We start from the raw sequence: 26157 nt of genomic DNA, 5'->3' as shown, positions 1-26157 counted from the left end.
AATGTGACTGCATGTTTATTCTTCAAGAACTGTTTATCAGATGATCCCACTTTCTTCAATTCCCTAAAGTAGTCCTTTCCTCAGAAATATCTTAATTTCTTATCAGGGTCTTTTTGACTTCATTTTACTTTTAAAATCTATTATTATTATTATTTTGGCCTGGACCAGGTCAGTGAAAGTGCCGAATCCTAAACACTAGACCACCAGGGACCTCCCTTAGGATCTCTTTTAATACCACTACTAACTCATAAGTAACATGTACTGAGCATATGGTAAGCAGTTTGCAATGGTTGTTGCTTAATTTAAGCCTCACAATAACCCAAGAGAGACACTATTAATTTGCACGTCTACTGATGAGGAGTCTGAGACAGAGAAGCGGCCCTTCACGAAACACACAGGAAGTCAGAGGAGAGCCAGGGTTTGGACCTAGCTGAAGAATCCGCCTGCAGTGCAGGAGACACAGCGGTGTGGGTTCGATCCCTAGGTCCAGGAGATCCCCTGGAGAAGGAAGTGGCAACCCCCTCCCGTTCTCTTGCCTGAAAAATCCTATGGACAGAGGAGCCTGGCAGGCTGTTTAGTCCAAAGGGTCCCAAAGAGTCGGACAATGAGCGACTAAGCAGACAAGCTGGTTTCAGCGGCTGTAGCCTCATCCGTTAGACCAGTTCTTCTAAGGTCTGGTCACTTTCTCTTCTCTGCGAAATGTATTTATATTTATGTTCCTGTATTTTCTCCCGTTGCTTGCATGAGGAAGGAATGATTAATCTTTTTTTAATCCACAGAACCTAGCTTAATGCCTTCCATGTGTATCTGCTGCTATAGGTGTTTTCTCTTTGAAGGTATGCATGCACATAGATTTTTCTTTTCTTTACAGTTTTCAAACAGAAGACTATAACCAGTTGGATGGACACTAAAGGAATCAAGACAGTGGAATCAGAAAGGTACAGAAACGTGCTTATCTAGAGGGATGAGTAACGTGATGTATGGATGCTGTGTTGTGTTTCATGCTGTTTCTCTCCTTTTTGCTTTCACATCTTTGTTGGCATTTCTGTTGATGCTGTGCCCCAGGGATGGTTAGTATGCTTGAGATTAGAGATGAAAACGCAGTAGTCTCTGTCTTTAAGAGGCTTACAGTGTAGTGGTGCTGACAGACACCAGAAGCATGTGATTCTTACACGTGTGATCAACGCCGCAGCAAAGACATAAACGAGGCGCAGTGGTGGTTACATGCAGAACGGACAGTCAGCTTTACCTTTGCAAGGAAGGCTGCGCAGGAGGTGAATGAAGTGTAACACTGTATTCTAGCTGGTGTTTGCCAGGCACACAGTTGGGAAAAGGGCATTATGGGCAAATGTGCCAAGGTATGGAGTCATGAAAGAGCATGCTGTATGCTCAGGTAATCACAAGTTTAATTATTGCTGTGATATTGTAGGAATGTGTTTGGGTAAGTGACTTTTTTGTGTTGTAAATTCTTTCTATTGTGTCGTAAGTTCTGTTGTATCATTTTTTCTATTTTACAGTTTGCATAGTAAAGAAAACAACAATACAAGAGAAGAATCCATGATGAGTTCTGTACAAAAAGATAACTTTTATCAACATAACATGGAAAAATTAGAAAATGTTTCTCAGCTAGGTTTCGATAAGTCACCAGTTGAAAAAGGTACACAGTATTTGAAGCAGCATCAGACTACGGCTATGTGTAAGTGGCAGAATGAAGGGAAGCACTCAGAACGGCTTTTGGAAAGTGAACCTCCAGCAGTAACTCTGGTACCAGAGCAGTTCAGTAATGCTAATGTTGATCAGTCACCCCCAAATGATGATCACAGTGACACAAATAGTGAGGAGAGTAGAGATAATCAACAGTTTTTGACACAGGTAAAGCTTGCGAATGCAAAGCAGACGATGGAAGATGAACAGGGCAGAGAAGCCAAAAGCCACCAGAAGTGTGGCAAGGCTTGCCGTCCTGCAGAAGCCTGTGCAGGGTGTCAGCAGGAAGAGACAGACGTGGTGCCGGAGAGCCCCCTGTCGGACACTGGCTCTGAGGATGTTGGTACTGGACTGAAAAATGCCAACAGATTGAATAGACAAGAAAGTAGTCTAGGAAATTCTCCTCCATTTGAGAAAGAAAGTGAACCTGAGTCACCAATGGATGTAGATAATTCCAAAAATAGTTGTCAGGATTCAGAAGCAGATGAAGAGACAAGTCCAGGTTTTGATGAACAGGAAGATAGCAGTTCTGCTCAAATAGCAAATAAACCTTCAAGGTTCCAACCAAGAGAAGCTGACACTGAGTTGAGGAAGCGGTCCTCTGCTAAGGGAGGTGAGATTCGATTACATTTCCAATTTGAAGGAGGAGAGAGTCGAGCTGGAATGAATGATGTGAATGCCAAACGACCTGGAAGTACTTCTAGCCTGAATGTAGAGTGCAGAAATTCTAAGCAACATGGGAGAAAGGATTCTAAAATCACAGATCATTTCATGAGAGTGCCCAAAGCAGAGGACAAAAGGTAATTTTTACCATCAAGAGTGTCTTCAATAGGGTAATGTGTTATATAATTTTGTGAGGGGGAGTTTCACAAAGTTATGGTTTGCACTGAAGGCAAGAAATAGTTGTCTTTCTTATTAATTAATAATGCATAATTTAAACTTAGACTCAAATGTTAAATTCTAAAAATCACAGAAACAGAAAAGAAGTAAATCATCAGGTCTTAGTTTCGTGACCTTCCTTCTGAGATCTATGGGAATTGCTCGACCATAAATGCGATAGTAACCACTGTTACCTTGGGCTGCTGTATATGCATTGTCTCTGGCGCTCTGGCAGCAGGCAGGTGGTACTGCACTCACTTCACAAATGAGGAAACTGAAATTGGTCAGAAAATTCACTGAAATTACGTAACTTGTGGGGAGTAAAGCTGGGATTTAAATCCCAGCTTGTATGATTACAAAAAAATGTGAGTATAAAAATTATCTTAAAGCCCACTCCATAATTTTTGTGATCTCTTATGGCAAGCATGCCATAGTAAGTTCACTTCATTGAAAATTCTTGTCTAGAGTCCTAAGAAGTAGCTGATACTCTGAGCCATGACTCGTTTGGCAGTGTACCTGTTTTACAAGGCCCCTTTTTTCAGAAGGTGATTTACATGTGTTTGGAAATTCCTTCCACAGACTATTGAAAATAAGCTCTTGGGTTTTACTGTAAGCCTTATAAGGTTTTTTGTTGTTTTGTTTTTTCTAAATACCAAGGAGAAAGAGCAAGTTTGGCACATTTTAAACAATAACTTCTGGGTAAGTGTTTTTATTTGTGTATCTAAGTGAATTTAAACAGTGAGTGGTTTGTGATTGAATATATATGTTTTGATCTTAGAAAAGAACAATGTGAAATGAAACATCAAAGAACAGAAAGGAAGATCCCTAAATACATTCCACCTCACCTTTCTCCAGATAAGAAATGGCTTGGAACTCCTATTGAGGAGATGAGAAGAATGCCAAGGTGTGGGATCCGGCTGCCTCCCTTGAGACCATCTGCCAATCACACAGTGACTATTCGGGTAGATATTACCTCTTACCTATAAAGAGAGAAGGTGCTAAGTTTCAATTTATTGTGATACTTGTGAAAAACAGACCAATGCATAAAAAGTGTTGCTCTTTTCTGCGTATATAAAGTACTGAGAAGTTTATAGAATAGAGAAATATAATGATAGGTTACTTAACACGGTACTTAGCAAATCCATAAGATGAATCACTGTTAACTGCTGAGGGTATTGAATATTCTGTAGTGTTAAGAAAATTTATTGAATTAAAAAATTCAATTGACAGTATTTATTGAGTACCCACTACATGTTAGATACTAAAACTCAAAATTGTATGTTGTTTAGTATTCTCAAATTATTCTCCAGTTTTGTCCTCTTTCTGAGCTCTAGATTCTTCTAGACATCCCCATCGCTGTCCCTTAGGTATCTCAAACTCAGCATTTCTAAAACCAACCTCATTTTAAAAAATCTGTGGTTAAATGTACGTAATATGAAGTTGACCAATGTAATCATTTTTTACGTGTACATTTCAGTGGCAGTGTTGGACAGCCATTACCACTGTTCATTTCCAGGAATTGTTCACCTTCCTGCACATAAGCTCTGCCTACTAAATAGTAACGTCTCATTCCTCACTCACCCTGGTAACCTCTTTCATACTTTTCATGGGTTCTTTTAAAAAAAAAACCAGAAAAACTTTATTGAGCATTTTAAGTGTTTAGTTATATTTAGTTAGTTTACCGAGTTAGGCAACCATTACCGTAATCCAATCTTAGAATATGTCTGTCACTCTTAGAGTAGTTTTAAATATTCATATTTTAGGAATTCTCTGGCTCGCCAGTGGTGAGGACTCAGCGCTTTCACTGCCGTGGGCCTGGGTTTGATTCCTGGTTGGGAAATGAACATCCCACAAGCCATGTGGCATGGCCAACAAAAACAACAAAAAAAAGAACCCATGCAGGATTATTCATCTCATTTATTAGATTCTATACTAGATTTCACAGGGGCTACTTAAAAAAAATCTCTGTTCTTATACAACTTAGCCTGCTGCTGCTGCTGCTAAGTCGCTTCAGTCGTGTCCAACTCTGTGCGACCCCATAGCAGGCAGCCCACCAGGCTCCTCCGCCCATGGGATTCTCCAGGCAAGAGTACTGGAGTGGGGTGCCATCGCCTTCATGTGATTAAATATTCTGAAGTGCAGAATTCATTAGTGTGGTTAGGTAAAAGTGACATTGAGCAGGGTGATGGAGTTTGAGCTGAGTTCTTAAAGATGAGAGGAAATTTCTGAAATGGAGTTAGTAAGGCAAGGGAATTCCAGATAGATACATAACCTTTATAGGAAAAGGCTGTGCAGTTTAAAACTTTTACAAATGGAAAGCAGTTGATTTGCTGGAACTGAGTATTTGGATGGAAAATGGTGGAAGAGAAGACTTGAAAAGTAGTTTGGGTCCATTTGTCGAGGGCTTTAGGTATCAGAATCTGAGTCTCTAAGAAATTGAATCTATAAGAATTGGAAATCATGGAAATGTCTGTGCAGACAATAGTTGTACTACATACATAGCAAGGTTGATCAGACGGCTATATGTAAGGATTACTGAAGAGAGGATACATTGGAAACAGGAAAAGGTAAGAGCTTGGTTAAGAGATGAAGAGGAAGCAAACAGTGATGATCAAATTGTGCTTCATGAGAGTGGCTCAGGGCTTCTTTTGATACTGACTCAAATTTCTTTTCTAAACTGTATATTTAACTATGAAAAACGTCTTATGAAAGAATTAACGTGTGTTAACTTTTAAAAATGCTTAATACCGTTTTTTTTGTTTGTTTGTTTGTTTTGCTTAATACCATATTTTAGCCAGCAGGTTTTACCAAGAGAACTCATTTTTGTGCAGGTCATAGAATCAGGGTTCTCTTGCTACTGCTGTTTGAAGCATTTCCTTAAACATCAAAATAACAGTGTAAAAAAGTTACCATCTGCCAGCTGTTTAGGTGTGCGGATAGGATTTTCTTACTATTGGATGAGAGAATAAATAGATTGATGAAAGCTTTAGCTGTCATCTCTCTCAATTTCATAGTCCTTCAGTTAGTCTCTTTGCTATAGAATAAGTAAAGTCACTCTAAAAATTATATTTATTAAAATAGCTTTTATTTAAATATAATGATTTTGTATTAGAATTCGTAGGGAAAAAAAGAGTTCTGCTCTTTGAAAAAGTTTGGAAATAACTGAGACAGGGTAGTAATTGTGGGCATATAAAAGAATAAATGCAAATTGTTTTGAGATTATATTGATAGGACACTGTGAATTCTGTAGTATGGGTGATGGGGAAAAGGAGGCATTGATAATGTGTGTGAAATTAAGAAAAGGCTTAGTGACTGACAAGATGTTAATGGTTAAGATTTGGAAAAAAGATTGATCAGGAGAAATAAGTGATATTTTGACTTTTCCTGCTTCCTCTCTCCCACTGCCCACAAAGAAAACCTGAAGCATCTTATACCGTCATTAATTAATCTCTGTAATTACTGTTTGTCAAATATCCAATGAATTTATAAAAGTTTTATTACAAAAGTAATACAGGGTCAATGAAAAATGTTTAAGAATTTGGTGTGTTTTCTTCCAGATTCTTTTTCCTGAATATGGTAGTAGTATGCTACATGTATAATTAATAGTTGTTAAATAGAAGTCCTTAGTTACATTTCTAAGATGCCAGATATTAATAGTTATAGCATTTGAAGTCATAATATAAAGCTGACACCTAGTGTTAGAAATGAAAGATAATCTGAAATTGCATGGACATGATAATGCTTGATTATCTGTAAATGCACTCATGCATACAACACACACTCACACACAAACATGTACACACATATAGGCAAACACATGTATAGGCATGTGCTATACACATGCATACACATATTTAAACTACAGACACCCAAAGATACGTATATTCTCATATATTATGTTCCCCTATGTGTGGAGCTCTACTGGTACCTGTTTTTGTCACCTTAGATTACATGGACGATCTTCACAGTCACCTTTGGGGTCCCCATATGGATTGATGGGTTGGCAGGATTGGTGTCTCAGCCACTCTTGACTCTTGAACGTCCCTTATTGTTTCCTCCTTGGAATATTCTCATCCTTTGGCTTCTTTGACACCATATATTCCTGATTTTCTTCCTGCCTCCTTAAACCCTTGCTTTATTCCTTTTCGCTTTTTTTCTACATGTGGCGTTTAAACGTTAGAGTTCTCCAGGACTTTTTCATAGGTCCTCTTATTTTTTCCTCTCTTGGAGTAGTCTTACACACACTTGTGGTTTTAATGGTTACCTGTATAAAAGGCCTACAAGTTTATTTCTCTTGGGTTGCAGGCTTTTAATGAAGCTGCCTATTTAACAGTCTTTCCTTCCATAGGCAGTTCCTTTTTTTTTTCTCTTTCACCTTTTCCTACTTCTTTTTCACCTTTGGAGTTGAGCTCAATTGCTACTTCTTCAAAGGATTCCCTGAGCTCACCATGTAAGTTAAAGTTGTCTAGAAAGATTCTTGTGGCATTATGAACCTCTCATTTATAGCATCTTACAGTAGAAATTTTATATTTATTTGTGTAATTATTTGATGATCTTCAGTGAAGTTCTGATTCATGCTATAGTATGGATGAACCTTGAATATATATATATATAATATATATGTATATATTTATCCACGTGCATATATACACATTTCAGGCAAAAGGAGAAGGGGGCAGCAGAGGATGAGATGATTAGATAGCATCACCAACTCAGTGGACGTGAATTTGCGCAAACTCCAGGAGGTAGTTGGAAGACAGAGAAGCCTGGTGTGCTGCAGGCCACAGGGTCACACGGAGTCGGATACGACTTAACAACTGAACAGCAGCAACAATGTGTGTGTATATATAGTTGACCCTTGAATAGTTTGAGGGCTAGGGTGCCGACCTTCTGGGCAGTCAAAAATCTGAGTATAACTTACAGTTGGCCCTCCGTATCTGAGGTTCCACATTCAGCAATTCAATCAACTGCTGATTGTGCGGTGCTATGGTATGTATTTATTGAAAAAGATAATTGTGTAAGTGGACCTGCGCAGTTCAAACCCATGTTGTTCAAAGATCAACTGTACATATATAAACACTTAACATATATTAAAAACATACATGTTTGGCTCAGTGTGAATACTCAAAATACAAAGTTAATATAGTTATTATTCTTAAGTTTAGAGTCCAGTGCAGGAGGGGGAAAAGTGTGCTCTAGTATGATGATGAGCCAATAAAATGAGAGAATAAGCTTACTGCCTATTAGAAAATTTTTAAAGACTTCTTATAGGAAATGAAAATTGAGCTGAGTATTGAAGGTTGATGTTTAAATAGATAGTGTTTTGGGTAAAAGAGGATGTTAAAAATTGGAATCATTTAGAATCTATATAGGCAGAAGGGAGCCATTATAGGATTAGAAGGTTGGGGATACTGTAGAAAGATATAATTCCCAAGTGGGGAGAAGGGTTTTATGTGGGATGAATGTATCTGGGAGCAGTTGGGAGTTAGGGAGAGGGATAGAAAGCTGTTACCAGAAATTCAGTCAAGGATTAATAAGGCCCAGGGAACTGGATGGGATGAAGGTAGAGTGCCCAGGACATGATGATTTGGAAACTAACTGAAGGTAAGGAGTGGGAACAGCTGAAAAAGACTTAACGAGATTTCTTGCCTAGGAGCTGGTCTGTATTTTTATAGCATTTACTTCAGCTGATTTCTTTGGATTATTTTACAGAAGATATGCCTAGTTTTTATGCACTTACAGTTTTCTTGCATTTCAGGTAGATCTTTTGCGAATAGGAGAAGTTCCTAAACCTTTCCCAACACATTTTAAAGATTTGTGGGACAACAAGCATGTTAAGATGCCTTGTTCAGAACAAAACTTGTACCCTGTGGAAGATGAGGTGAGAACAACACTGAACAGAACTCATGTTCTTTTAGTCTCTGAAAGATATTTTAATGCTTGCTGTTTGGCTTCTGATTCTGCCATGTTAAAGAGAACTTGGAATAGTTTCTTCATGTTTTTCTTTTCCTTAAAGAATGGTGAGCGAACTGCAGGGAGCCGGTGGGAACTCATTCAGACTGCACTTCTCAACAGGTTCTCTCGGCCCCAGAACCTGAAGGTGTGTTCTTCTGTAATTTTTGTCTCTTACGTGTAGTTCTTAGAGATGAGCCCTGGTTCGACCCCAAAACTTGAAGGTGTGTTCTTTTGTAATTTTTGTCTCTTACATGTAGTTCTTAGAGATGAGCCCTGGTCTTTTCCTTCAGAGATGTTGTTTGATCTTTAACAGACTTAGGTAACAGCATTATTTATATGCAAAGTGCTTGCTTCCTGAGGAACTCTCTTTAGACACGTTCTTGGTTTATACTCCGTCTCTAGGCAATGAGTAGAAGAATTGAGAGTTGTAAATGACTTGCCTGGAGCCACACGGAATAATTTGGAGAACCAGAAATAAGACCTGTTTCTTGATTCCTCATCCAATTTCCTTTGATCCTGGGCTTTGCTTTGCTTTTTGTTTTAGAATTACCCTGCTTCTGAAATGTCTTTAAAAGTAAATCAGGGAAGAATTATGACTTCAGCATTGTTTGCCCGAAGGGAAGCTGAGTTTGCTAATGATTAAACATTGTACTTTTTATTGCTTTTAATAACAGCTTCTAGCAGTTTCATAATTTATTAATCTTACATTTTGGCAATAATTTATTTTTTTGATTTAAAAAATATTTCGTTTAAGTCCGTAAGGGCAGCCATTGGATTGTTTTGAGTATATGTTTATTTTTGGCACTATAGCCTTATATAAGCTTTTACAAGTTTTTACAACTATAAACAGATTTTTTATACTTCTGTAAAACTGGCTTTGTTCTCTTTGAGAAATTAATTTGTTAGGTACTGTTTCTTAGATTTTATACTGATTTTTCATTTATACTTACAAGTTATTCTTAACTTTCTGTACCTTTTCCATCGCTCCCTTTTTTTTTCCTTAGTTCTTGTTTTCCCTTCATATGAAAAATGTACCATAATATATTTTGAAAATTTCATTTCTTAGGGATACTGTTTCTCAGCCTTAAAATTACTTTTTTTAAATGGGAGAAATTCTCAGGGTCTGCCAGAGCTTACTTATTGTTAATATGTTAATTACATGTGCACAAACATAAACATATATTAATTACATATGTACAAACATAAAACTAAATAAATCTCTTTATACTTATATCCAGTTACATCAATTTGATTTTTTCCATTTTAAACATTTTGACCCATCATTTGAGTTGTGTTCATTATCACTGTGAAGACAATTTGTAATCAGTATTTGCTTTTTGCACCGATTTTTAAACACATATCTGAGCCCCAGAATAGTATACTGATAAACTTAAAAATTATACTGTATAAAGAAAAAATTCTTTGTGTTTACTACTTTTTAACTTATCAGAGTTGATGAATGTTGGTAGAGGGAAAGATGGGGGTCTCTATGCAGAATATCAGCTTGCAAATAAATACGTTAGGTCCAGGTTTTTAAGAATTTGACATTCCTGTTCTGCAGTGCATCTTAGGTACTTCTTTATTTAAAATACCAGCTTTCGTTTCTACAGTGTGTTGTTTTCCTGGCCTTTGTGTTCATTCCAAAGTGAATGAATTAAATTCACTGCAGCCATGTAATTAAAAGACACTTGCTCCTTGGAAGAAAAGCTATGACAAACCTAGAGAGCATATTAAAAAGCAGAGACATTACTTTGCCAACAAAGGTTTGTCTAGTCAAGGCTATGGTTTTTCTAGTAGTTACGTATGGATGTGAGAGTTGGACTATAAAGAAAGCTGAGCACCAAAGAATTGATGCTTCTGAACTGTGGTGTTGGAGAAGACTCTTGAGAGTCCCTTGGACTGCACAGAGATCAAATCAGTCAATCCTAAAGGAAATCAGTCCTGAATAGTCATTGGAAGGACTGATACTGAAGCTGAATCTCCAATACTTTGGCCACCTGATGCTGGGAAAGATTGAAGGCAGGAGGAGAAGGGGTCAACAGAGTATAGATGGTTGGATGGCATCACTGATTCGATGGACATGAATTTGGGCAAGCTCTGGGAGTTGGTGATGGGCAGGGAACCTGGCATGCTGCAGTCCATGGGGTCACAGAATCAGACATGACTGAGTGACTGAACTGAGCTGATTCTTTCCAAAACCACATTTATAAACTCTCAAGTACAAGCAGACCAATCAGGAATACTGTCCAGACTCTATATGAAAAACACTAATTTAGGGCCTTTAATAGCCTTACGAACAGGATTATTTAAGAATTTACATATTTTTTCTTTAAACACAAATACATAATAATCATAGTGTTCTAAATTACATTGCTGCTCACCTTTTTAGCAATTCCTTAGTGTGCCATGATTATTTTAAAAAGGGGTAATTAATCTGAATTTCCCTCTCTTGTTTATTTTACGGTAGATTCAGCGTAACAGAGTAATCTATCGAGATTTTCTACTCTCTACTTAACGGTAATTGTTTCCTTTGCTGAAGAAGCACAATGAGAGGGAGGGAAAACATTAAATCCTTCTTATAGAATATAATAATATTTTCGCTGTTTTCTTTAATGCCATTTGATGTCAAATTAAGAGGGATTAGAGATGTTAGATGGCAACCCACTCCAGTGTTCTTGCCTGGAGAATCCCAGGGGCGGGAAGTCTGGTGGGCTGCTGTCTCTGGGGTCACACAGAGTCGGACACGACTGAAGTGACTTAGCAGCAGCAGAGATGTTATAAGTTTATAAAAGCAGCAGTGTCCTCAAAAGTTGGTTTACACTGTAATATTTCTATGAATAATATGTCTGATAATTTGCAAAGAATGGACTTCTTTGTGCTTTAAGTTGTATTTATTGTGAATTACGAACGGAAAAAAAATTACTCGCCTAAGAGTACTGTATGGAGTAGCACCCAGGCTTCCCAGGTGGGGCTAGTGGTAAACAACCTGCCTGGCAATGCAGGAGGCATAAGAGACACGGGCTCCATCCTTGGGTCAGGAAGATCCCCTGGAAGAGAGCATGGCAAGCCACTGCATTATTCATGCCTGGAGAATCCCTGTGGACAGAGGAGCCAGGTGGGCTGCAGTCATAGGATTGCATGAAGTTGGACACGACTGAAGCGACTCAGCATGCACACGGTTTTCCTGGTGATTGGGAGGCCTCCTGGTGGACGACTTTTGAGACTTGAAGACTGAAGTAAAGTAAATATGAGTTAGGAGTTAATGCTAATTATACAACTCCATTAAAGAATTAGAGTATAAATGCTATTTAGAATGTTTTTCCTTACCAACTTTGAGGAGTAATTTGCATATAAGATAGTACATCCTTTTAGAGAATGTAACTTGATGGCGTTTGCCATGTGCTTATACACCTGAAGCTCTCACTGCAGCCAAGACACAGAGTGTTGCTGCCACCCTGCAAAGATGTTTCTCACCCCTTTGTGATCCGTTTCCTCTTTCTGCACTGGCTGCGGGCAACTGTTGATCTGCCTTTTTTTAAAAAAAAACAAAAAAATGAAATATCGGCTTCATTTTATTTGAATGGAATCATGTTTGAGGTGTGCTCGTGTGTCTGGCTTCTCTCACTTAGGTGAAGATCTTTGAGATTCATCTGTGGTGTTGAGTGTATCAGGAGCTTGTTCCACTATATGCATTGTCTATCTGTGTGCTCTTACAGACATTGCTATTTAATATTTTGTTTGAGGTCCTGAAATCAAATACCAGTAATTTGGGGGAAAAAATTCTTAGAATCTTTTCCTTCTTAATGGAAAATGTATTATAGCTGTGAGAGTAAATTAAACTGTTTATCTTGTCATGGTATTTCATGGTTGATGACTTTTCTTTTCCTTTTTCAAGGAACTTGGATATCTTCTTATTTGAAGTAGATTATATACTTTTTTATTGGCTCATTTCTTTTAGCCGAGATGCTTGGTGATAATTGATGTGACATGAAGTATTTTTCGGGAAGCTCTTTGGCAGAATGTTGACTTTTAAAACCTTTCTTCAGTGATGAGGAAGTTTAGGTTTATAGTAATAATCTAGCACGATGTTTTTCAGACTTCATATACCTTCAGTAAAAAATCTTGGGGTGTATATTGCGATTATAAATGGTTTTTTATAAATTCCCTATTATTTTAATATGTATTATAAAATATAATCAAATAGAAATTTAAAAGGATGCGATATAATAGTTCTTTCTGTGTAACTAATGGATTGTCTTATGCCTACCCCACAGGTAAAGTACTGCCTATTCAAACAGTTAGGGTTAAGGAAAAGAAGGAAATGGCAACCCAGTTAGTATTCTTGCCTGGAGAATCCTATGGACAGAGGAGCCTTGCAGGCTCCAATCCACAGGGCCGCAGAGTCCGACACGACTGAAGGGGTGTAGCGTGTAGCATTCAGACAGTTAAGATCACACCAGTAGATGGCACACTAGTTTGACCTCAGTCTCTTCTTTATTGCTCTCTTCCCCAGGGAGACTTTTTGGATTTTCCCTGATTTTCTCTCCTAATGAAACCTCAATGCTAATACACTGTATGTCTGTGTATGTGGTGTGACCCTATTAAAGACCAAAGTCACTATGTTATTACTATTTCCTTTTTTTTAACCCCCAAGATCCAATTTTTGTCCATTTGGATTATATTGCTTCTGTTTCGAGTACATGTTTTAGAGTAATTATATTTCCCCCTCTATTACTTGACCTTTCTAATCTCAGTTTTCTTAAGTGAATACTAAAAATTAGTATGCATTCTGTTCATTCATAACTGCTGATATGGAGTAGCTAATGGTGGAAGAAACTTGTCCAACATTAAGAAATATACTGGAAATAATTCATAAAGGAGACAGGCTATTCCTAGATAATTCACTTTACTGTATCATGACTTTTTATTTATGCTTTTTCCATAGGATGCTATTCTGAAGTACAATGTGGCATATTCTAAGAAATGGGACTTTACAGCTTTGATTGATTTCTGGGATAAGGTAAAAGTATGCTTATTTCTTAAACTATGAAACTAATATAATATCTCTAATGGAGAAGTTTGAGAAAAATGCACATAATTCTGTCATACTAACACCATTATCATCTTTTATTTTTATCAGAAATATTTCCTGTTACTTTTGTGTGGCTAATTTTTAATTGTGCTTTAGTCTCTCATTATATGCGTTTCCTATTGTATTATTGTACCATTTTCAGTATTATCAAATGATTGCATACTATTTCATGCCTAGATTTTGAGAATTTAATGATTCCCATATCAAACACCTAAAGTTGCATCAATTTTACTTGGTTTTAGTGTAGTAATATCTTTATATATGTATGTATATAAATGCATATATATGTTTTCCCAAATCTGATGTTGTTTCTTTAGGTGATTCCCAGAAATTAAATGGCTAGGTCGAAAGCCACAACTTTTATGGCCTGGGATTTATGCTATAGAATCATATTCCCCAAAGGAGTCTGTAGCAATTTAGTCTGCTCTCAGCACGGTGAGGAATACCACTCTGATAGTACTGTTAGAAGAATGGGTTTTATCCACTTTGAATGAATGGCAGTATATATGTGTGTGTGTGTGTGTATATATATATGTATTTTTTTAACATTTTGTTTTGATATGATAGATTCACAGGAAATTGTAAAGAAATATACAGGGAAGGTCTCACTTACTCTTTATTCTGCCTTCCCCAGTGTTGATTGCCTAAGTAAGTATAATTCAGCATCAAAACCAGGACACTGACACAAGACCTTATTTAGAGTGTACTGGTTATGCTCACTTGTGTATGTAGTTATGCCTTAAACTGGATACAGTTGTTAGTTTTGATAGGAAGTAATGCTTGTATTTGATGCCTTGTGATGGCAATAAAACATGCCATGGATTAAAACACCTCTGTCACTCGCTATGAGGTCAGGAAGTAATTTTTCCTCTCTTCTGAATCATTCTGCTCAGACAGGACGTTGTTTCTCTTTTATCTGGTGACCTTGCCCAGAAGCAGCCCTGTAAGAGTAATATGTAGCAAGTTTTGGTGTGTTTAGTGTAGATCATAAAATGAGGTGATTACTAGGTGCTGATGATAGTTTTATAGTTGTCGAGAGAGAGGAGTTATTACATTTTTGACCTTCTAGATTTTACTTACTTTGTAAACCTGTGGGAGGGTTGGGGGAGTCCTCACAGTTGTACCAAATATTCATTTCTGCTTTATTTTATTTAAGTTTTTCTATTTTTGTAGTTATATGTAGATATAAAAGCATATTTAAAATATTAATAATATAAAGCTATGTTGCACAAGTTCGTCATTTTTAGTCTTAATGGTTACATAATATTCCATCAAATGATGTATCATTTGCTTAGCCATTCCAATATTAGAGATTTAAGGAATTCTCTTTGTGTAAATCATGTCTAGATATTAAGGCTCTTCTCTATGGCTGTTATTCTGCCATTGTCAGTGTGCTTAACAGGAGACCTTGGATGTTTAAACGGTTGCGTGTTTTTCTGTCCTTCAAATCTCCAAATGTAGTAATATAGAACTTCACCATGCCACAGCCCACAGGGGTAACATTGCTCGGGATTGCAGGGCTTAGTGAGAAGTAAGTATTAAACAGTTAGACATATATGTGCGTGGAGTTGGAGTAAAAGGAGGTCTTGAGTGGAAGGGAAACAGGTGTTTGGCTAGGTTTTAAATTATAAATGAATTATATTTGCTTTTCATTAACAGTATTTAGGAATTCTTTACTTAAATATCACATTCCACTCTGAAAGGCTTATTTTGCTAAGAAAAAAAATGAAGTTTAAATTTAACATCATATCAGTTTTAATATTTTACACTTAAGTTTATTTGGGGGCTGTTAACATTTATCTTGTTAAACCTTGCTTTGGCTAGTTCTATAAGGAATAGGTTTTTTAAGCTCATACTACCTTAGAACAGGAGGTGTTAATATAAACATCATTAGTGTGATTCCATGCTATAGTTATTACGTAAATGCTGGTATTTAGTGTAAGAAATAAGAGACCCAGAATCATGGTAATCCTGCTGTGTGAGCGCCCTTATTTAGGATGAAAGTGAGAAGTATTGACTAAGCTTTTTTTTATTTTGTCAGAGACCAGGGAGGATTACAGAAATCAATCTGTTATTTTGTAATTTATAATTAAGTATCTAGGTGCTACCGACTTGCAATGGCCGTTATTTAGTATTTTTTTGCATCTTGAATGCTAATATTGGTCTTCCTCCCTGCCAGCTGTTGGAAATGCTGGGAAAAAATAATCTGTGTTTTATGGCCCTCCTGTGTGGTGTTCCACAAAATTAAATTCAAACACTTCTATAATTTGTGTTCTAAATGGATCAATACACTTATTGCTGGCATTCTTCACAGCAAAGTATAGCAAAATGTCCTATATTTTAGGAAAGTTTCTCTGTTAATGCGTTTTGTGCTGTGCTTGGAATCCATGGGATTCTCCAGGCGAGAATACTGGAGTGGGGTGCCATGGCCTCCCCCAGGGGATCTTCCCAGCCCAGGGATTGAACCCAGGTCTCCCGCACTGCAGGCAGCTTCTTTACCGTCTGAGCTACCAGAGAAGCCCATTAATGCATTTTAGAGGTACTTTAAATACTTCCACCTCACATAAACCGTGGCCCTATTTCTTTTTGTTCTCAGTGAATTAGCTTGTGAAATTCACACAGCATGTTAAGGTAGTAGTGATTGAAGAGGGGCGTGGAGGTGGGGTATTTTAAGAGAGCTTGCTTCTGTTTCTGTGATCCTGGTTTCTACTTCTGGACTTGGACAGTACTTAAAAAATGTATGTTTGCCTTATAATCATTCATTAGGCCATCCATATTTGATATATTCTGTGTACTTTTTGAACATATATTTCACAGTAAATGTAAATGTCAATTCAAAATAAAGAACTTTAATTCTAAAATTGGTTTGTATAGTAAATTTTTTCAGTAAATGGAATAGTTGTTGAAAGGAAACCTAAGGTTTTAGGGACTATTTCATCTTCTTTTCCGGTTTTAGTTTTATGTCTGCAGTAGAAAAATAGGAATGAATAGGCCTCTTATTTCCTCACTTGTGTTCAGTTTAGTTCAGTCACTCAGTCGTGTCCAACTCTTTGCGACCCCATGAACTGCAGCACACCAGGCCTCCCTGTCCATCACCAACTCCAAGAGTCCACCCAAACCCATGTCCATCGAATTGGTGATGCCACCCAACCATCTCATCCTTTGTTGTCCCCTTCTCCTCCTGCCCTCAATCTTTCCCAAATCAGGGTCTTTTCAAATGAGTCAGCTCTTCACATCAGGTGGCCAAAGTATTGGAGTTGCAGCTTCAACATCAGTCCTTCTAATGAACACCCAGGACCGATCTCCTGTAGGATGGACTGGTTGGATCTCCTTGCAGTCCAAGGGACTCTGAAGAGTCTTCTCCAACACCACAGTTCAAAAGCATCAATTCTTCGGCACTCAGCTTTCTTTATAGTCCAACTCCCACATCCATACATGACCACTGGAAAAACCATAGCCTTGACTATACGGACCTTTGTTGACAAAGTAATGTCTCTGCTTTTTAATATGCTGTTTAGGTTGGTCATAACTTTCCTTCCAAGGAGTAAACGTCTTTTAATTTCATGGCTGCAGTCACCATCTGCAGTGATTTTGAAGCCCAGGAAAATAAAGTCAGTCACTGTTTGCATTGTTTCCCCATCTATTTCCCATGAAGTGATGGGACCGGATGCCATGATCTTAGTTTTCTGAATGTTGAGCTTTAAGCCAACTTCTTCACTCTCCTCTTTCACTTTCATCAAGAGGCTCTTTAGTTCCTCTTCACTTTCTGCCATAAGGGTGGTGTCACCTGCATCAGATCAGATCAGATCAGTCTCTCAGTCGTGTCCGACTCTTTGCGACCCCATAAATCGCAGCACGCCAGGCCTCCCTGTCCATCATCAACTCCCAGAGTTCACTGAGACTCACATCCATCGAGTCAGTGATGCCATCCAGCCATCTCATCCTCTGTCGTCCCCTTCTCCTACTGCCCTCAATATTTCCCAGCATCAGGGTCTTTTCAAAAGAGTCAGCTCTTCGCATCAGGTGGCCAAGGTATTGGAGTTTCAGCTTCAACATCAGTCCTTCCAGTGAACACCCAGGACTGATCACCCAGGATGGACTGGTTGGATCTCCTTGCAGTCCAAGGGACTCTCAAGAGTCTTCTCCAACACCACAGTTCAAAAGCATCAATTCTTCAATGCACACTTTTCTTTATAGTCCAACTCTCACATCCATACATGACCACTGGAGAAACCATAGCCTTGACTAGATGGACCTTTGTTGACAAAGTAATGTCTCAGCTTTTTAATATGCTGCCTAGGTTGGTCATAACTTTTCTCCCAAGGAATAAGCGTCTTTTAATTTTATGGCTGCAATAGCCATCTGCAGTGATTTTGGAGGCCAAAAAATAAAGTCAGCCACTGTTTCCACTGTTTCCCCATCTATTTGCCATGAAGTGATGGGACCAGATACCATGATCTTAGTTTTCTGAATGTTGAGCTTTAAGCCAACTTTTTCACTCTCCTCTTTCGCTTTCACCAAGAGGCTTTTTAGTTCTTCACTTTCTACCATAAGGGTGGCATCATCTGCATATCTGAGGTTATTGATATTTCTCCCGGCAATCTTGATTCCAGCTTGTGCTTCTTTCAGCCCAGCATTTCTCATGATGTACTCTGCATATAAGTTAAATAAGCAGGATGACAATATACAGCCTTGACGTCCTCCTTTTCCTATTTGGAACCAGTCTGTTGTTCCATGTCCAGTTCTAACTGTTGCTTCCTGACCTGCATGTAGATTTCTCAAGAGGCAGGTCAGGTGGTCTGGTATTCCCATCTTTTTCAGAATTTTCCACAGTTTATTGTGACCCACACAGTCAAAGGCTTTGGCATAGTCAATAAAGCAGAAATAGATGTTTTTCTGGAACTCTCTTGCTTTTTTCCATGATTCAGCGGATGTTGGCAATTTGATCTCTGGTTCCTCTGCCTTTTCTAAAACCAGCTTGAACATCTGAAAGTTCACGGTTCACGTGTTGCTGAAGTGTTAGTTCATCCATAAAGGTTGCCATAAATAACAAAGTCGGGTTGGGATGGGGTGCTGCTGTTTTTGTCTTTTTACATATGTGGCTGGTAAAAGTGGAGAGTGAGAGGGTAAGAGTTTCGGAATGAGAGGACATTTAAAAGTCATATAATGGAAAAAATGAAAGTTGAAAGGTTTTGTTGTGATTAGGCTGGTAATGTATTCCTCTTTGGAAGCTACAGTTTTTTTCTTTACTAAATACAGCATGAAGTCTGTATCTTAAGTAATATCTACACAGTAAATTCTTTATGTCAGCTTAGTGATTGTGTGACTCTTGCCTTTGCTGTAGTTATTCAGATACTGAGTTTGTGTTGTCCTGTCTGCTGGTGTCCTCTGACTTGTCAGAGACAGATTGTGTAAAACCTCGTTCCTGTAAATGAGGGTGTTTGAGTCTATCAGTAATGAACGTAAGCATGCTTGCTTCTGTGCTACTTAATGTTAAAAGGTAAATGGATGTGATACTGAGTTTTGAAGGGTACACACCAAGTGTGCCTGAGTCACCTTTTCCTTCCGAGTTATGTGTTGTTTTACGTTTACAAAACAAGTACATCGGAATTCTTTGTCCCAAAAATTGAGACGTGTGCTGTTTAACTAAAATGACATCTTTGACCTAGATCTTAAAAATTATTATTGACAGAACAACAATAGAGACTCAGAGAAAACAAATACAAGCTTGTGTTAAAATGGATTACCAAAAAAGTCATCTCACATTTATAAAGTAGTGGCTAGAAGGAATTGTTTTGACTCATCTTTTTTATGGGATAAAAAAGTTAAAATATAATATATTGAAAACATTAGACAGAAGTCTTAGTGTGAGTCACCTGCCGTTTAACAGGATAAAGCGCAGCGGTTGTATTTTGTGCATCACTCGGGCACCGTGTGCACTCATATGCAAGTGCTGTCTTCAGACTTCTTGGCCTTCTGGTGCATGCCGTACTGTTATGGACAGCTTACCTAGTAACAGCTTTATCGAATGGACTTTACTTACTTGTGTATTAAAACTTTTACAGCAAGAATATTAGAGGATTTTTTTGTTTTGTTTTTTCTCTCTCCATTGCCTCACTCCTACCGAGTCCCCCCACCAGAATCTCTATAAACATCTATAAACATTTCATGGAACATTATTAATTAATTTTTAGGCTAGTTTTGGAAAAGCTGAGGTAAGGCACCAGGTTGTTAACCACTGTTTCAAATCAGAACAAGCTTCTTTAACCAAGAGCCAGTGAGAATTGTGGCCTTTCACAATAGCCTTTTTTTTTTTTTTAAGTAATGTAGAAGTAAGTTTCTGAATGTATATAATAAACATATTACTCCTTAGCTTTCAGTTCCAAATGGAATTCTTCTTAGCTAATTTATTTTTGGGCCTTTCTTCAAAGCTTAAAAGATTTAAAGTGTCCTTGTTACATTTGTCATAAAGAGCCCGTAGCAAATTCCTAATCAAATGAAAGCAGCCTTGAATATTTCACAAGACTACAGCTAATGTCTTTATTCGTCTAGCTTTCGAACCTCTGATTTGGAGTTCAGTGGAAATTTAACCTTTTTGGACTTCTTCCCTTAGTGACTCACAGTCTCTAAAATCAATAAAGTCTGCATTGCTTTACAACTTGACTTGATTTAATTCATGAGGACTGTAGGAGCCAAAAGAGAACTAAACAGGGTCAACAAAATATTAAATTTTAGATTTTTAAGAAATATGTGGACTTTCCCCTTGGTGTGGTTATTGTATGTTTTTGGGTTGGAGTATATGTTGAGGGTCTCATTCATGATTTATTTTAAATAGTACACATCTCATGAAACTAATTGCTTCAGTTGAAACTAGGCACCTTGCTTTATAGACTTGCTGAGTTATTATGGATAATCAGTCTTGGTTGAGTCTTCTGTGCCCTGGATCATTGAAACAGAGATCACAGTGTTTTTGAAACATTGTTGTATTTATGTGTGTGGAGACAAGGAGGATGGAAATTATAGGCATCTAAAAGTGAAAATTTATTTAGGCAGAATTCCTCCTGTATTCTAATGGAATTAATCTAGTACATTAATGTCCTGTAACTCCAGCCTTACCTATTTTGTTCAAATAGCTATGGAAGCCGTTGCTTTTAAAAGTTGCTGTGTCATTGATTTCATGATCCAGAAATCTACTCTGTTGGAGGAGTGATGATAATTTCATGTTCTAATCTCTTCCATGATTTATATCTCTCTATCAACTAGCTCTGAGGTAGGTTTTTGTTTTTTATGCAATTTGGCATAATACTTTGATTTATAATCATAGCCATCTTCCTGTTAGATGGCTTCTCAGATTGTTTACTCATCTTATGCTTCTGCTTATTAAAAATAAATTCTGTATTCATTTTGGTTAAGCTCTTGATAACACATATAAGATCTCATATTTAACACTAAAGGGATTTTTGTAGTATATATTATCTGAAGATAAAAACAGTAAAAAGAAAGAAAAGCAGTGTAAATCTGGCTTTCAAATTGATGCCCTGTTTCCACGTGTAGCCTGTGTCAGCAGCGCAGTGGAGTGGGTGGTAAAGGCCTGGGCAGGCCCGCTGGCCCCGAGAGGCGGGGCAGAGTGTGCCGGGAGAGCCCTGCTGGCTGCGCGGCGGCTGCATCTCCAGAGGACGGAGCCAGTCACTCCTTCTGTATTTCACTTGTGGTACTAACTGTGAAAAGTACTTACCCATCATGTATTGCTATGGTAGTGACAAGTAATGATTAACTTTATGGGGCAGTCAGATTCTAAGCTATTTGAGCAATTATTCTTTACAGGTTAAAGAAATTTTTAGTAAACTGAGTGGCATAGTACCTTATTGCCTCAGTTGCTCTTTGATTACATGGAAAGCACTAGAAAAAGACATTTCTGCAAGAACCATTTCCACCACAGTGAAACATGGAATATTTCCAAGTGGACTACCAGGCTGCACTATTGGTCTAACCCATCTTAGCCCTGGGACGCCCAACTCAGACATAAACCGAGTGTCCTAATCCTTTCAGATTGTTGTAACAGAATAGACTGGGTGGATGATTTATTTCTCACAGCTCTGGAGGCTGGTGAGTGCAAGATCAAGGCGTTGGCAGATTCGGTGTCTGGTGAGGACCTGCTCCCTGATTCACTGATGGTGTCTTCTTGCTGTGTCCTCACAAGGCTTCTCTGGTGGCTCAGACGGTAAAGTGTCTGCCTGCAATGCAGGAGACCGGAGTTCGATCCCTGGGCCAGGAAGATTCCCTGGAGAAGATGGCAACCCACTCCAGTACTCTCGCCTGGAAAATCCCATGGACAGAGGAGCCTGGTAGGCTACAGTCCATGGAATCCCAAAGAGTTGGACATGACTGAGCAACTTCACACACACACAAGGTGTAGAAGGAATAAGAGAGCTCCCTGGGGTCTCTTTTTACTAGGGCACTAAAACTCATTTAAGATGGCTTCACCATCATGATCTAATCACCCCAAGGCCTCAGCTCCCAAATACTACCACATTTGAGGAACAGATTTCAACATACGCATTTTGGGTGGACAAAACATTCTAACTATAGAACCAGGGCATCTTCTTCCATTGGAAGTAGAATGTTAAAACAGCTTACTGGGTTAAGCAGCCGTATGCTGCTGCTGCTGCTAAGTTGCTTCAGTCATGTCTGACTGTGTGCGACCCCATAGGCAGCAGCCCACGAGGCTCCCCCGTCCCTGGGATTCTCCAGGCAAGAACACTGGAGTGGGTTGCCATTTCCTTCTCCAAGGCATGAAAGTGAAAAGTGAAAGTGAAGTCCCTCAGTCGTGTCCAACTCTTAGCGACCCCATGGACTGTAGCCCACCAGGCTCATCCGTCCATGGGACTTTCCAGGCGAGAGTACTGGAGTGGGGTGCCATTGCCTTCTCCAAGCAGCCATATACATAGCCTCTTTTCCTCATAGTTGATTTTTGTCTGCCTTTTTAACCCTTTCCTTTTTCCTGGCCTGCTGCTTAAGCTGCAGACCATTTCAGCTTCACTTCACATGGAAACTCTTATCCTGTCCAGGCTTAGCCTTGTCTCCTCCTAGAATTAACCCTTCTGCAAGGTTCGCCTTGTAGATAATCTCCTCTGTTTTACTCAATATCCTACTAGGTTATCTGCAGTCAAGACAGTGGTGCTGCTTGTTTTTAAGAGCTTTACTGTGTACCAAGTGCAGTATAAGCAATATGTTTTATTTCATTTGATTTTCACAAATGCCCCATTATATAGACACTGTATTTTACAAATGAACGACTGAAGAGCAAGGACTAGAGAGTACAAGTGCTTTGTTCGAGCGTTGCAGCCGGGATTCCCGCCTGGGCGCCGCTCACTGTGGACGAGTGTGCTGCAGCCCGCGCAGCCGCTGCGGCTGTGGCGTGGCCCACCTGCGTGACCTGCTTCCTGGGGCCTCTGGCCAGGTCTGCAGACATTTGTGGTTCTCGCAGCTGAGGGAGGTTCTACTGGCTTCTGGTGGGTAGAGGGCAGAGATGCCACTCAGCACCCTGCAGTAAACATGACGCCCCCCAGAGAGTTACCTCAGCCAGAGGCCAGCAGTGCCAGGACCACGAAGCCCTGCTCTGCAGTGGCTCCAGGTGTGACCGCTGAGTCGGCAGCAACAGCACCACTTGGGAACGTGACAGAGACAGAAGTTCTCCTTCCTTACCCTGAACCTTCCGAATTAGGAATTCTGAAGGTGAGGCCCACTCATCTCTGCTTTCACAGCCCGCAGCTCATCTGATGTGAAGGTTTGAGAGCTACTGCTCTACTCCAGCATCATTCTCAAACCTCTCTCCTTGCGTCGTGCCTGTTCTTTAACTCAACTCTTTACCTTGGCTGAAGGAGCTTTTCTTATTGGTGGTTTTTCCTTCTTACGTGGAACTTGCTGGAATGAAGAGAAAGAGTTGTTGTTCCCCTCACCCCCATTGCTGATGCTTGTCCATTGTTGAATTGTCTGGCCCTGACCTAGATCTGTGTAAACCCAGGCTCATGACTTATAGAGGTGGGCTGAGGTGGGTCTCATCTGTGCCCTAAGCTGTATGCCATCAGAACTAGCCTCTGACTTGGCTCCTAGAGAGGAACATACTGCCCACACCTTAGGTCAACTGGAAATGGTTCGATGAATGGACAGAACTGTCTTAGAAACCAATTAACCAAATCAAGAGAGGCCTAAGAAGTTCAAAAATTTGAATTATAGGCAGAAAGAAGAGAAAATCTTCTTTAAAAGAAAAAAAAATGTGGCTTTACTGGCCTGTGGCCTTAGATCTGGCATTATTTAAAAGCACTGACTTAGGAAGGGTACCTACCAATATCCAACTGCCTTTGTTCCTTTGAATTCTTTGCCATCTGATTATATCCCCTCTTCCCAATTTTATTTGTTCATTTTTGGCACCTCTTTTCCTCTCAGCCCTATTATCTGATATCAACTTGGGCAACTTCATTTGGTAATCACATGGGTAACCTATACACTAATCTGACTCAAGTCTCTGTGAAACCCTCTATTGTACTAACCCCTGATCACACACGGATCTGACTGTGCCCTGGGCCAGTCCTTGTCGAGCGTCATTAATTCTGCGTCTCTTTCTCACCGCAGCGGCCTGGTTTCCTGCTCGCTCACTCCTGCGGCGCCGCTTCTAAGGCTGTCGCTGCGTCTCTTTTGTTCTGGGCCAGTTTGCCAGGTTGTGGTGTTCTGATACTTTCAAATAAAAGGTTGAATGAGCAAGCTTTGCTGCATTTATATCCTCCTACTGGGAATAGTTCTGAGGAGTCACACAGTAGAGAAACCTGCTTAATTTTAGTTAACTAAATATTTTCCCCAAACTTACTACAAGCAAAATGCCTTTCTGTGTTAGCAACTTACGATTTCCCTTGTAGCTTGTGTCCCATGGAACACACCTAGCAAAACGGTTGTAATCTACTGACTCTCTCCTGTCTTTGTATCTTTTCCTGCCCAGCCTGTTGAATCTGACGACATTTAGTAGTAGGGACTGAGGAGAAAAAACGACTCCTTCTCTTCATTCTAACAAATTCTACTTGAGAAGGAAAAATTGCCAATAGAAAAAGCTCCTTCAGGCAAGGCAGAAAAGCTGAGGGACAGGTACTATTTCAGAATCATGGATAAGGGGGAGCCATGGATACACAGTTCAGTTCAGTCACTCAGTCGTGTCTGACTCTTTGCAACCCCATGGACAGGGAAGCACGCCAGGCTTCCCTGTCCATCACCAACTCCCGGAGCTTGCTCAACTCATGTCCATCGAGTCGGTGATGCCATCCAGCCATCTCATCCTCTGTTGTCCCCTTCTCCTCCTGCCCCCAATCCCCCCCAGCATTAGAGTCTTTTCCAGTGAGTCAACTCTTCACATGAAGTGGCCAAAGTATTGGAGTTTCAGCTTCAGCATCAGTCCTTCCAATGAACACCCAGGACTGATTTCCTTTAGGATGGACTGGTAGGATCTCCTTGCAGTCCAAGGGACTCTCAAGAGTCTTCTCCAACACCACAGCTCAAAGGCATCAATTCTTCTGCGCTCAGCTTTCCTTATAGTCCAACTCTCACATCCATACATGACCACTGGAAAAACCATAGCCTAGACTAGATGGACCTTTGTTGGCAATGCTGTCTAGGTTGGTCAAAACTTTTCTTCCAAGGAGCAAGTGTCTTTTAATTTCATGGCTCAGTCACCATCTGCAGTGATTTTGGAGCCCCCAAAAATAAAAAAATAAACTCTGTCACTGTTTCCATTGTTTCCCCATCTATTTGCCATGAAGTGATGGGACCGGATGCCATGATCTTAAGTTTTCTGAATGTTGAATTTTAAGCCAACTTTTTCACTCTTCTCTTGCACTTTCATCAAGAGGCTCTCTAGTTTTTCTTCATTTTCTGCCATAAGGGTGGTGTCATCTGCATATCTGAGGTTATTGATATTTCTCCCGGCAATCTTGATTCCAGCTGGTGCTTCTTCCAGCCCAGTCCATTCTCATGATGTACTCTGCATATAAGTTAAACAAGCAGAGTGACAATATACAGCCTTGACATACTCCTTTTCCAATTTGGAACCAGTCTGTTGTTCCATGTCCAGTTCAAACTGTTGCTTCTTGACCTGTCAACAGATTTCTCAGGAGGCAGGTCGGTCTGGTATTCCCTTATCTTTTTCTGATAGCTCAGTTGGATACACAGCACTAAGTATAAATTATATGGAGGTTTTCGACTATGCAGAGGGTTGGCAGTCCTAACTCCTGCGTTGTTCAAGGGTCCACTGTAGCGTCCTTTTAAAATCTAGTTCCTCCTTCACCTTTGGTTTCTGCTAGTTTCCAACTCTGGTGGCATCCGCTTACCTGTTTCCTTTGCTCTTGACGAATAGAGGGTTTTACTTTGAAAAAGTAAAGGAGGGAAGGAGAAATGCAGGAAATAAATCATAAATCTTATTAATGGGCCTTAATGAGATTTTACATTATTGAATCTTAACTTGGCCTTTGGTTCTTTGTACCATC

The 26157-nt window shown here is 39.3% G+C and overlaps 1 protein-coding gene across 5 annotated transcripts in view; it reads left to right on the top strand.

Moving 5' to 3' along the window:
- The window catches only part of PARG (poly(ADP-ribose) glycohydrolase), a 111651-nt gene that overhangs the window by 3852 nt on the left and 81642 nt on the right, over positions 1–26157 (top strand). For 3 of the 5 annotated variants that reach the window (XM_044942431.2, XM_006065679.4, XM_044942430.2), the window contains exons 2-7: positions 872–938; positions 1518–2504; positions 3362–3545; positions 8342–8464; positions 8600–8683; positions 13484–13558. In XM_044942431.2, coding sequence (XP_044798366.2) covers positions 901–938; positions 1518–2504; positions 3362–3545; positions 8342–8464; positions 8600–8683; positions 13484–13558 — 1491 coding nt within the window. In that variant the 5' untranslated portion in view covers positions 872–900. The remainder of the gene's footprint in view (positions 1–871; positions 939–1517; positions 2505–3361; positions 3546–8341; positions 8465–8599; positions 8684–13483; positions 13559–26157) is intronic. The other 2 variants (XM_044942428.2, XM_044942429.2) reach the window with 2 other exon arrangements.

The sequence above is a fragment of the Bubalus bubalis genome, chromosome 4, assembly GCF_019923935.1.
Source record: "Bubalus bubalis isolate 160015118507 breed Murrah chromosome 4, NDDB_SH_1, whole genome shotgun sequence".
NCBI lineage: Eukaryota > Metazoa > Chordata > Mammalia > Artiodactyla > Bovidae > Bubalus > Bubalus bubalis.
Note: the sequence above shows the minus strand (reverse complement) of the source record. Positions and strands in the feature narration are given on the sequence as shown.